Genomic DNA, 13,203 nt, shown 5'->3' with positions numbered 1-13,203 from the left:
GTGGGGACATGAGAGAAGCCTCCCACAAGGATGGTAAAAACATCAAAACATCTGGGCGTCCCCTGGGCAACGTCCTTCAGACAGCCAATTCTCTCACTCCAGAAGCAACTCCGGTTGCTCCTGACATGAGAAAAAAAATTCAAAGGGGATTTGCCTTTGATGTGGAGAGTGTGTGACTTCCCTGAAGTCACCCAGTCGGTCCAGAGCCACAGTCTGAAGTTCAAACCACTACACACCTTCTGAATTCTTTGTTTGCAGCCTATTTTTCTTTCTTTCTTAGGCCCCTTCTACAATGCCATATAAAATCCAGATTATCTTTATTTATTTATTTATTTATTTGCTACATTTATATGCCGCCCTTCTCACCCCGAAGGGGACTCAGAGCGGCTTACAAATTAAATTTACATACAATATTATATTAGCATAGTACAATACTGGTAATAAATTACTATATTGTACTGTATCAATATATTGTAATGTTATTAGTAATATTACATGTAAAATATAATATATAATTAATATTATTATATTGTATTATTAGTATTGTATTACAATATAATATGAATATTATATGTATATACAATATCCTATAATTATTATATATTATTGTAAATTATATTGTGTGTGTGTGTGTATATATATATACAGTAGAGTCTCACTTATCCAACATAAACGGGCCGGCAGAATGTTGGATAAGTGAATATGTTGGATAATAAGGAGGCATTAAGAAAAAGCCTCTTAAACATCAAATTAGGTAATGATTTTACAAATTAAGCACCAAAACATCATGTTATACAACAAATTTGACAGAAAAGGTAGTTCAATATGTAGTAATGCTATGTAGTAATTACTGTATTTACGAATTCAGCACCAAAATATCATGATGTATTGAAGACATTGACTACAAAAATGTGTTGGATAATCCAGAACGTTGGATAAGCGAGTGTTGGATAAGTGAGACTCTACTGTATATATATATATATATATATATACACACATAAACACACACACATACATATGTGTGTGTGTATATATACATATACAGTAGAGTCTCACTTATCCAAGCCTCTGGATAATCCAAGCCATTTTTGTAGTCAATGTTTTCAATATGTCGTGATATTTTGGTGCTACATTCGTAAATACAGTACAGTAGAGTCTCACTTATCCAACATAAACGGGCCGGCAGAACGTTGGATAAGCGAATATGTTGGTTAATAAGGAGAGATTAAGGAGAAGCCTATTAAACATCAAATTAGGTTATGATTTTACAAATGAAGCACCAAAACATCATGTTATACAACAAATTTGACAGAAAAAGTAGTTCGATATGCAGTAATGCTACGTAGTAATTACTGTATTTATGAATTTAGCACCAAAATATCACGATGTATTGAAAACATTGACTACAAAAATGCGTTGGATAATCCAGAACGTTGGATAAGCGAATGTTGGATAAGTGAGACCCTACTGTAATTACAACATAACATTACTGCGTATTGAACTACTTTTTCTGTCAAATTTGTTGTATGACATGAAGTTTTGGTGCTTAATTTGTAAAATCATAACCTAATTTGATGTTTAATAGGCTTTTCCTTAATCCCTCCTTATTATCCAACATATTGGCTTATCCAAGCTTCTATCGGCCCGTTTAGCTTGGATAAGTGAGACTCTACTGTATTTAAAACTAGCATAGCATGTTATTGCGGGGAGGGGCCTCAGCTGATCTTTGAACTGGATTATATGGCAGTTTAAACTCATAATCCAGTTAGTTCAAATCAGATAATACAGGTTATCTGCTTTGATAATCTGGATCATATGGCAATGTATAAGGGAGTTTACGTTTCTTCGTTGTGTTTCCTAGCTACGTGTTGTCGAAGGCTTTCATGGCCGGGATCACAGGGTTGTTGTATGTCTTTCGGGCTGTGTGGCCATGTTCCAGAAGCATTCTCTCCTGACGTTCTCTCCGAAACGTCAGGAGAGAATGCTTCTGGAACATGGCCACACAGCCCGAAAGACATACAACAACCCTTTCCTAGCTACCTTTCATTCCTTCTCCCCTTCCTTTTTTCCCTCCCTCCCACCAGTTCTTTCACTGGAGTTGAAATGTCCTTCTGTTGCATCCTGATCAACAGGAGAACAGAGTCTTGTCATCTGCAGCAACCACTGCTCAATACGGTGAGATTGGGGGACTTTAATGTTTCCTATACTATTGTGACTATGCTAAGATTTGCTATGGATGTGTTACTCCAGATCAAGCCTCTTCAACCTGCAGTCCTCCGGGTGTTTTGGACTTCCGCTCCCAGAATTCCTGGCCATTGGACAAGTTCCTATGGCTTCCGGGGAGTTGGGAGGCCCAAACACATGGAAGGCTATCGGTTGAAAAGGAGTGCTCTAGGTCAGGGGTCCCCAAACTAAGGCCCGGGGGCCGGATGTGGCCCTCCGAGATCATTTACCTGGCCCCCACTCTCAGTTTTGTAATATAATATATTGTATATACAGTAGAGTCTCACTTATCCAACATTCGCTTATCCAACATTCTGGATTATCCAACGCATTTTTGTAGTCAATGTTTTCAATACATCGTGATATTTTGGTGCTAAATTTGTAAATACAGTAATTACTACATAGCATTACTGCGTATTGAACTACTTTTTCTGTCAAATTTGTTGTATAACATGATGTTTGGGTGCTTAATTTGTAAAATCATAACCTAATTTGATGTTTAATAGGCTTTTCCTTAATCCCTCCTTATTATCCAACATATTCGCTTATCCAACATTCTGCCGGCCCGTTTATGTTGGATAAGTGAGACTCTACTGTACATATAATATTGATAATAATATTATAATGTAATACAATATAACACTAATAATAACACCATATAATAATATTAATTATATATTCTATATTACATATAATATTACTAATAATAGTACAATATAGTGGTATAATTCAATATAGCAATATATAATGCTAATATTGTGCTATGCTAATAATATAATATATTGTATGTACATATAATTTGTAAGCCACTCTGAGTCCCCTTTGGGGTGAGAAGGGTGTGATATAAATGTAGTAAATAAATAAATAATACATACATACATTTTAGACTTGGCCTCCCCCAAAGTCTGAAATGACTTGAAGGCACACAACAACAACAATAATGACAACAACAGTCCTAATTAACTTGACTATCTCATTGGCCAGAAGCAGGAGCACACTTCCCATTGAAATCCTGATAAATGTATGTTGGTTAAAATTGTTTTTATTTTTAAATATTGTATTGTTCTTTCATTGTTCTTGTTATTGGTGTTGTTGTTTTTGCACTACAAATAAGACATGTGCAGTGTGCATCGGAATTTGTATTTTTTTTTTCAAGTGATAATCCAGCCCCTCAACAGTTTGAAGGATTGTGGACCAGCCCTCGGCTTAAAAAGTTTGAGGACCCCTGCTCTAGGTGATGCATTCTAACTCTGATTGTGAATTCCAGCCACTGTTAACAGCAAAACACTTGTTTATTTTCATAGAACCAAGTCAGTTGTCAAATAGAGAGTCAACATTTGGATCACTTGGATTTAATGACTGCCTTGGCAGGGAGTGCTGATACAATTTAGGGTTTGCATCTCCAATAACACCTTGATGTTTCAGTTGTAAAATCCTAAATATTTCCTTAGATATCAGCCCAGGAACAAATATAATAATTCAGCTTTATTTATATTTCTAATGAGAGAGCCTCCTTATAACTCAATGTTGTCACAAATGTACAGTATTCTCATGCGCCTAACAAAATGTACCGCATCACGTGGGCTGTGGAGGGGGCAGGGAAGCGTAATAAATATGGGGAAAGGTGGCAAGAGAACCAAGTAAGGGCAGCTTAGTGCAAAACCTTAAAACTAGCCATTGAAAACTTCCCCCTGCTCTCCCAGCTAACCCTTGCTCCATGCAGATGCTGTTCTTAGAAACACGGAGCAAAAGGACACCTCTCTCGCTGGGGAGAGAGCGAAAAGATTGACTACTAAACACCACAATTCCAAATAAATTATTGAGAAAGAGAAGGCTTTGAATGTGAAGTGTGGAGCGAGAATAAGCAAGTGCTGTCACCCTGTGTCAGAAGTGTTGAAATGCAGTTATAAGTCCAAGGTGGAGGTATCCCACCACCAGCAGAGAGCTTTTAACCTTTTCCGAAGTCACGCCTGGGCCGTAGGGCAGAAATAGGAACCGTGCTGGCTTCCTTTCACCCCATTCAACCCCAGTGATGCATGACTTGGAGGCATTGGTTGCAGCCTCTTATCTACGCAAAGCAAAATGTGCCACTGACCCTGCCTCCTGCTGCTCCGTTGCCGATGTCCGCCTTTTGTAGTCCAGATATCATCACGGAAAGGACCTGGATCTGGTTCCAGCGGAGAGTGATCCTTGCCTGCAGTTTCTTATGCAAAAATCCTTGAGGAGCGCCTGGTGCCAAGGTTGGGAAGAGTCTCTTTGCCCGTTCGTATAGAGGTAACCTGAAGCCGGCCTGGCAGCAAAGCATGTGCCCTCCAACAAGAAGTATGGAGTCCTGAAGATAAAATCTATCCACAAAACAGGATCTGCCTTTCAAAAAGTCATATCTCATGGAGGATAGCTGGTGAATCAGAATCAGAGTTGGAAAACAATCAAAGCACCCCCGGCAGATGATCAGCCTCTGTTTAAAAGCCTCCAAAGAAGGGACTTCTTTTCCACCAGATTCCAAGGCAGAGAGTTCCACAGCTCTTATGTTCAGGAAGTTTTTCCTAATGTTCAAGTAGAATCTCTTTTCCTGTAATTTGAGCCAGTGAGAGCTGGATGCATTTCTTGTCCAGGTTGAAAGAAAATGGGATCAAATTGGAGCGAGGCCTGGAAGACACCTGCGGAAGGTGGGATTCAAAAGGCTAAATGCGGAAAGTCCAGTGGGGAAGGTTTGGTGAACAGGTTGGACAAGGAAAAAAAGTCCTCGCCTTGTTTTCCAAGGCTCCAGCTCCTCATCGTCCCCTAAAACAAATGCCTCCTCGAAGCCCACTCTTGTGGGGCAGTGGTTACTAGGAACCAGTAACATCATGCTTGCAAAGAAGGAGGGAAAAGCAAAGCTCTGGGGGAAACTCCAAGGGATCTGAGCCAGAACAATCGCGTCTAGAGAGCGGAGTAGACGAAGCAGAGTTGTTCTTGTCCCTCTGGCCCCAAAAGAGCCCCAAAGCAGCCAGTATCTGATCTGCAGCGTCTCCGCGAGGCAGCTAAAGGGCACAGGTCCATCCCACAGCGGCAGCAAAAGGCCTGGGATCCAGCAGCAGCGTTCAAACCACATCTGCAAGGCTCCGAAGGGCAGAGACCTCCCGTCCAAAACCACCGGTACACAGGAGCAGGTATCCCACCTTGACGATGCAGGGCCTATGTACCTGTGGAGGAAAAGCAGGCCGATCAAGAGAGAAGGAAAGAGGACTGGGACACACAAGTGCAGTGGGAAGGACTGCAAACAATGCCCCAAAATTAAAACTCTCCCAAAAATTCTCTTTGATATACGACAATTTGAACTGAAGTGAGTATCAAAGAGGCCTAGATCAAAAGATGCATAGGAACACATCCCTGTCATTTTGTAAAGGTTTCTCCTGACTTTAAGTCCAGTCGTGTCCGACTCTGAGGGTTGGTGCTTATCTCCATTTCTATGCCGAAGAGCCGGCGTTGTCCGCAGACACCTCCAAGGTCATGTGGCCACTGGCATGACTGCATGGAGCGCAGTTACCTTCCCGCCAGAGCGGTACCTATTGATCTACTCACATTGGCATGTTTTCGAACTGCTAGGTTGGCAGAAGCCGGAGCCAACAGTGGCTGCTCACGCTGCTCCCGGGGTTTGAACCTGGGACCTTTCGGTCTGCAGCTCAGTGCTTTAATGCACTTTGCCACTGGGACTGCATTTCCCATCAGCATAGTCCAGGAATGAGGGATGCTGGGGACTATAGTCCTGCAAGATACGAGAAAGATGCGCCCAGCCAGGCCCTGCTAGAAAGCATCACATCCAAGGGAATGCATATACAGTAGAGTCTCACTTAGCCAACACTCGCTTATCCAACATTCTGGATTATCCAATGCATGTTTGCAGTCAATGTTTTCAATACATCGTGATATTTGGTGCTAAATTCGTAAATACAGTAATTACTACATAGCATTACTGCGTATTGAACTACAGTAGAGTCTCACTTATCCAACATAAACGGGCCAGCAGAATGTTGGATAAGCGAATATGTTGGATAATATGGAGAGATTAAGGAGAAGTCTATTAAACACCAAATTAGGTTATGATTTTACAAATTAAGGACCAAAACATCATGTTGTACAACAAATTTGACAGAAATAGTAGTTCAATATGCAGTCATGTTATGTTGTAATTACTGTATTCACGAATTTAGCACTAAAATATCATGATGTATTGAAAACATTGACTACAAAAATGTGTTGGATAATCCAGAACGTTGGATAAGTGAATGTTGGATAAGTGAGACTCTACTGTACTTTTTCTGTCAAATTCGTTGTATAACATGTTTTGGTGCTTAATTTGTAAATTCATAATCTAATTTGATTTTTAATAGGCTTTTCCTTAATCCCTCCTTATTATCCAACATATTCGCTTATCCAACGTTCTGCCGGCCCATTTATGTTGGATAAGTGAGACTACTGTATTCAGTGGTGGATAAGGAGTCCTGCCCTTGGTTGCTTAAAAGGGCAACTCAACTGCCTGAGTCTCCAGACCACATCAGTGTTACTTGATGAACCACAAGTCAAAGGAAGGCATGCAAGTGTGTAGACATGGCTTTACGTGTGCATATATCTCTTGAGGAAAAAGCGAAACAAAGGACGGGCAGGGCTTGGCTACCAGCAAAAGCAGGCGCTCCTTTTTCACAGCAGAGCCAGAGGCGCATGTGTGTGTGTGCGCGCAGCCAACCTACCCTGGAAAAGAGCAGCAAGTGCCGGTACAGAGGTACCACAAGCGGGTATTCACAGAGCCGAGATGCCATGGTGCCGCCTTGCTGGAAAGAGAAAGCAGAGGTCACCGGTCAGCGGGGCGGCCAGGCCAGGTGGGGGAAGAGGGGAAGAGGAGCAAGACACAGCCGCACATACTCTGTTGTTATGGCCACAGTACCTCCTACACAGAAACGAGCTCCTAAACCTCCTGGGAAGGAATAAAGCCCTCGCCATGTCCTTTCCCATCCCCTTTTTCTAATTAGAATTATAGAGTTGGAAGAGATGGGCCGAAACTAACAAAATGAAGTTCAACAGGGACAAATGCAAGATACTTCGCTTCGGCAGAAAAAATGGAACGCAAAAATACAGATCTTGGAGTCCTCGTGGACAACATGTTAAACATGAGCCAACATTGTGATGCGGCAGCGAAAAAAGCCAACAGGATTCTGGGTATAGCGTCTAGATCCAGGGAAGTCCTGCTCCCCTCTATTCTGCCTTGGTCAGACCACACCTGGAATCACACTGGGTCCAATTTTGGGCACCGCAGTTGAAGGGAGATGTTGACAAGCTGGAAAGCGTCCAGAGGAGGGCGACTAAAATGATTAAGGGTCTGGAGAACAAGCCCTATGAGGAGCGGCTTAAAGAACTGGGCATGTTTAGCCTGCAGAAGAGAAGGCTGAGAGGAGACATGATAGCCATGGACAAATATGTGAGGGGAAGTCACAGGGAGGAGGGAGCAAGCTGGTTTTCTGCTGCCCTGCAGACTAGGACACGGAACAATGGCTTCAAACTACAGGAAAGGAGATTCCACCTGAACATCAGGAAGAACTTCCTCACTGTGAGAAGGGCTGTTCGACAGTGGAACTCTCTGCCCCGGACTGTGGTGGAGGCTCCTTCTTTGGAGGCTTTTAAGCAGAGGCTGGATGGCCATCTGTCGGGGGTGCTTTGAATGCGATTTCCTGCTTCTTAGTGGAGGGTTGGACTGGATGGCCCATGAGGTCTCTTCCAACTCTACTATTCTATGATTCTATGAGACTCCTATCCAGTTGAATCCTCTGTTGTGAGGCAGGATGACACAATCAGTCTTCCTGACAGATGACTATCCAGTCTCTGTTGAATCATCGAATCCTAGAATTTGAAATGATCCAAAGGAACATCTAAGTGAAACCTCTTGTCATACAGAAAGACACCATCAAGGCCTTCCTGCGAGATGGCCATCCAACCCCTGCTCATAAACCTCCAAAGAAGGAGGCTCCATTGGACTCCAAGATGGCCTAAGGTAAAGGTTTCCCCTGACGTTAAGTCCAGTTGTGTCCGACTCTGGGGGTTGGTGCTCATCTCCATTTCTAAGCCGAAGAGCCGGCGTTATCCGTAGACACCTCCAAGGTCATGTGGCCATAAGCATGACTGCATGGAATGCCGTTACCTTCCCGCTGGAGCGGTACCTATTGATCTACTCACATTTGCATGCTTTTGAACTGCTAGGTCGGCAGAAGCTGGAGCTAACAGCAGGCGCTCACTCCGCTCCAAGGGTTTGAACCTGCAACCTTTTGGTCTGCAAGTTCAGCAGCTCAGCGCTTCAACGCACTTTGCCACCAGGGGCCCCTGTAGTAGTAGTAGGTTATAACTACTACCAGAGCTGGCCCAAGGTAATTTTCAAGTGTAAGCCAACAGAATTTTCAAGTGTAAGCGAACACTGAGCCACCGGAGGTTCCCCAAGGTGGCCTATTTTACTACAAAACAGCTCTGACTGTCAGGAAGTTCTTCCTAAGATTTAGGTGGACTCTCTTTTCCTGCCATTTGAACCCATGGCCCCATAGTGTCTAGTCTCTAAAGCAGCAAAGACCAAGGTTGCCCACTCCTCCATATGACTTGTCCCTTAATTTGACAAACATTTTGAAAGATATAAAGATGTATTCCGAGAACAGAATTGGTTCAGGATGGGAAACCGGAAGAGATCAAAGGAGAATTCCAGACAAAGCCCCACAGTCACGAGAGAGAGAGATCAAAAATAAAAGGGTCCAGGCACATAGAAATCGATTTCCTCCATAACTGGGATCTTACTCATAGGGGACCCCTACCACCATAACCCCCTTTTTAAATTCCTCCATGAGTTTTGGAGGAAGAGTCAGGCTTACATCAGCCGGGCGCTCCACGCCGCACAAGAAAGTGGGTGAGTAGCTGGCAGGGCAGCGAGGGCTCCATAGCAGAGGAGCTGGAAGGAAAAGAGAGAGGTGGGACCAGGTTTTCTCGGTGGGGAAATGGGTAGAAAGTCGGGAAAGAGGAGAACATGCATAGTCTAGCCTAGAGACGTGCCAAGGACCAGTCATGCCAGCTTGCAGGAGGGTTGGGCAAAAGCACATCATGCTGCCATGCTTTGAGCATCGCCACCACGCAATGCTTCCCTTCCTCTGCTAAACATCCCGTGCAATTCCAGGTCAGGGACAGAATCCCCTACATCTGAGTTTCTCGGTCTCTTCTGCTCCACATATTTGGGAATTCAGCTCTTGAGCATAGGCTGAATGGGGTGGGATTTCTAGGCGCTGGAGCCCACAACATCTGCAAAGTTTGAAAGCCATAGCTTTAAAGAAGCATCTCCAATTAAGAAGCCATGCACTCACTATTATTTCACTTCACTTCACTTTATTTCTTAATTAGTCGCTCTCCACCAGAGTGCTCCGAGCGACTTACAATTTAAAATATCATTCCACAATATAAAAACATTCAACATAAAAACATTCAACAGTGACTATTTGGCAAATTAGATCTGATTTACTTAAATGCACAACCAAACAGCCAAGTCTTGAGTGCTTTCAGACCAACTATGGCAGGTTAGAGAGGGAAAAGAAGGGAGTGGAATATAATCCCTGTTGAAAACCATTTCCATTGGTACTAGATTGTGTTCAGGTACAGTTCAAAGTACTACTGTAGTTAGGTAAAGGTAAAGGTTTTCCCCTGACGTTAAGTCCAGTCGTGACCGACTCTGGGAGTTGGTGCTCATCTCCATTTCTAAGCCAAAGAGCCGGCATTGTCCGTAGACACCTCCAAGGTCATGTGGCCGGCATGACTACATAGAGTGCCGTTACCTTCCCGCCGGAGCGGTACCTATTGATCTACTCACATTTGCATGTTGTCGAACTGCTAGGTTGGCAGGAGCTGGGGCTAACAGCAGGCGCTCATTCCGCTCCCAGGATTTGAACCTGGGACCTTTTGGTCTGCAAGTTCAGCAGCTCAGCGCTTTAACGCACTTTGCCACCAGGGGCCCCTGTAGTAGTAGTAGGTTATAACTACAGTAGAGTCTCACTTATCCAACGTAAACGGGCCGGCAGAATGTTGGATAAGCGAATATGTTGGATAATAAGGAGAGATGAAGGAACAGCCTATTAAACATCAAATTAGGTTATGATTTTACAAATTAAGCACCAAAACATCATGTTATACAACAAATTTGACAGAAAAAGTAGTTCAATACACAGTAATGCTATGTAGTAATTACTGTATTTACGAATTTAGCACCAAAATATCACGATGTATTGAAAACATTGGCTACAAAAATGTGTTGGATAATCCAGAACGTTGGATAAGCGAGTGTTGGATAAGTGAGACTCTACTGTAATTTTCAAGTGTAAGCGAACAGAATTTTGCCCCCCCCCCCCCCAACGAATCACTGAAAAATTAAAAAATTAAAAATGGGAAATCCAGACAGGAAACAATCAGGGCCAGCTAAAACCTCCCAACGAATGATGCCCCTAGGGAGGAAACAGCTATAACCTATAACAGTTCTAACCTACATAAAACCCTGTCCCACGTGGGTCCAGAATACCTGAATTATTACTATGTCACTTCATGACTGCTAGTTTGAAGATCTTCACGAGAGGGCCTTGTCTTGTCCCATCGTGGTCACTGTTTGGAGAGGATACAAGACAGAGAGAGCCTTCTCGTTGACTACCACCAAGTTGTGGAAGTCCTTCACACAATTGTAGAGTTGGAAGGGAACTCCAAGGGTCATCCAGTCCAACCCCATTCTGCCAGGCAAGAAGACAGAAGCCCAAGCTGTGGCGCAGGCGGGAGAGCAAGCCAGCTGCAATTAACTGCAATGAATCACTCTGACCAGGAGGTCATGAGTTCGAGGCCGCTCGGAGCCTATGTTTGTTGTCTCTGTTCTATGTTAAAAGGCATTGAATGTCTGCCTATGTGTTTAATGTGATCCGCCCTGAGTCCCCTTCGGGGTGAGAAGGGCGGAATATAAATGCTGTAAATAAATAAATAAATAAAACACTCCTGACAGATGGCCATCGAGCCTCTGTTTAAAAACTTCCAGAGAAGAAGACTCCACAGTTCTATATTCCATTAGAATTAGAAGGGAAAGCCCTTTCAGTGCAACCCCTTTTTGCCAGGCAGGAAAATAATCCAATCCCTCACAACAGATGGCCTTCAACTTCTGTTTATAGACTTCCAGAGAATGGTCTGCGCTGGTACGACTGTACCAGAAGTTTCGACTTTATTTTCTTGCTGCTAATGTTTGCAATCATAGGACAGGCCGCCTGTCAATCATTAAGTTTGGTTCCGCCCCTTGTTCAGGGCTCTGGGAGGGAAGGAACCATTTTTAAGTTAGTCTCACTAAGGAAGCTAAGCTATAGGACGTAGACCAGCTCGTCCCGTAGAAAAGCTTCATATCTCAAGAACATCCGGGAATATAGAACATCTGAGGAAAAAGAAACAGAAATTCCAGGGGGAAAGTCCCAAAAGCTCTGACTGAGAGCTTACAGCTTCTCAGCCTCACAGCTCCTGAGGAAAACAGCCCTAAGTTTCTAAAGACTCAAAGAGATCAGAGATCCACGGAACCCCAGCTGAAACATCTGCAAGCCTTGGTTGGTAGGTCCACTTGATACCCAGACGCATTTGGAATCGGTAGTGGGTCCCACATCAGCTAAGCCCAGATAATAGACAGCCTGGGAGAGGTTATAAGAGGGTTTTCACAGTTATCCAAAGCCAATTGCCTGTCCCCTGGGGACAAGACTGAAAGGGCCAACAGTTTATTAAGCAAAATTTGAAGTGTTATTTGACTCCTTGAAGATTCATCAATAAAGACTTTGTTATCTCATTAAAGACCCAAAGGACTATCCTTGTTCAGGAAAATCCTCAACAACCTCTCTTTTGAGGCACCCTGGCTTCCCACTGGGCATAAAGTATACCTCCTATACCAAGACAATAGTTACAGGCCCAGCACGTGACAGAACATGGTCAGAAGCATAGAAGAGACTCCAAGAGCTCAAAGACAAGCCAAATCAAAAGGATGGAAGGGTTGGGGGTCGAGGAAAACTCCAGCAGGGAAACCAAGGCCGAGATTTGGAGCAGACGGGAGCAACTTGCCTTCCTCGCCCATCGTTTTCATCCCTTCGACCTGCTCCTCCAAGCGTTTGATTTGAGCTTCCAGTTCCAAGTTGCGGCTCTCGGCTTCCTTCAGTTGGCTGAGAGAGGAAACAAGGAAGGCAATGGATATTTTACTGTTTAATATACTTTGTCCATGATTTTATGATAGAACCAATCAGGAAACAATGTTTATAACCCAGGAACAAAAATCATGTTACACCGAGTCATATTCCAGACTGGTATCTTCTCTAGGTTTTGGCTTAGATCTTCCAAAGCAGTTGTAAGGTCACTCCTAGACTTGCCTGAAGGACCTAAAGTAAATGAAACTGTGGATATGGGTTCTGTGGTTACAGAGATCCTACTGCACTTTTGTGGCATGATCCGTATAGTTGGACAGGATGGACATGGGAGCTGGAGGCTGAAATAAAGAGACTTAGGTCTCGTCAAAACCCATAACTTTCAAACAGAGCTCAAAGAAACTCTTATTACAATATCATCAGTCTTTATTATTATCCAAAGACCCAGTTTGCTTAGCGGGAAAAGTGCGCCGCAGGTTCATAAACGGATTAAAACCACTTAAAAACAGAACGAATGCAATTCTAGATGTACATATATGAGATGTCTATGTTCTTTCACAAAAGTGAAAACATGGCTCTTTGACCAAGCCTTTGAAAATCTAGCGCAATAACTAGATACAAAATGTGTAATCGACTTATGGAACAGCTCCGGACTATGCCTATGGATAAGTGTTTTAACTTGTAGTATTGGATTTTTAAAAATTATTATTATTATTATTTTATTATGACACAGCAAACAAGATAGATATGCTGGATTTCATATCACAAAATCACAAGTCGAACA

General features: G+C 43.1%; 1 protein-coding gene across 7 annotated transcripts in view; it reads right to left on the bottom strand.

The window, feature by feature from the left end:
* Positions 1–3,693: 3,693 nt before the first annotated feature.
* The window catches only part of dmpk (DM1 protein kinase), a 60,763-nt gene continuing 51,253 nt past the window's right edge, over positions 3,694–13,203 (bottom strand). For 3 of the 7 annotated variants that reach the window (XM_062962543.1, XM_062962541.1, XM_062962540.1), the window contains exons 12-15: positions 12,343–12,440; positions 9,108–9,184; positions 6,954–7,030; positions 3,694–5,408 (exon numbers count right to left, since the gene is read on the bottom strand). In XM_062962543.1, coding sequence (XP_062818613.1) covers positions 4,856–5,408; positions 6,954–7,030; positions 9,108–9,184; positions 12,343–12,440 — 805 coding nt within the window. In that variant the 3' untranslated portion in view covers positions 3,694–4,855. Of the gene's footprint in view, positions 5,409–6,953; positions 7,035–9,107; positions 9,185–12,342; positions 12,441–13,203 lie in introns of all 7 variants that reach the window. The other 4 variants (XM_062962544.1, XM_062962545.1, XM_062962542.1 and 1 more) reach the window with 4 other exon arrangements.

This window comes from Anolis carolinensis, unplaced genomic scaffold, assembly GCF_035594765.1.
Source record: "Anolis carolinensis isolate JA03-04 unplaced genomic scaffold, rAnoCar3.1.pri scaffold_10, whole genome shotgun sequence".
Classification (NCBI taxonomy): Eukaryota; Metazoa; Chordata; class Lepidosauria; order Squamata; family Dactyloidae; genus Anolis; species Anolis carolinensis.
The sequence above is the reverse complement of the archived record's forward strand: the minus strand, read 5'-3'. Positions and strand labels throughout refer to the sequence as shown.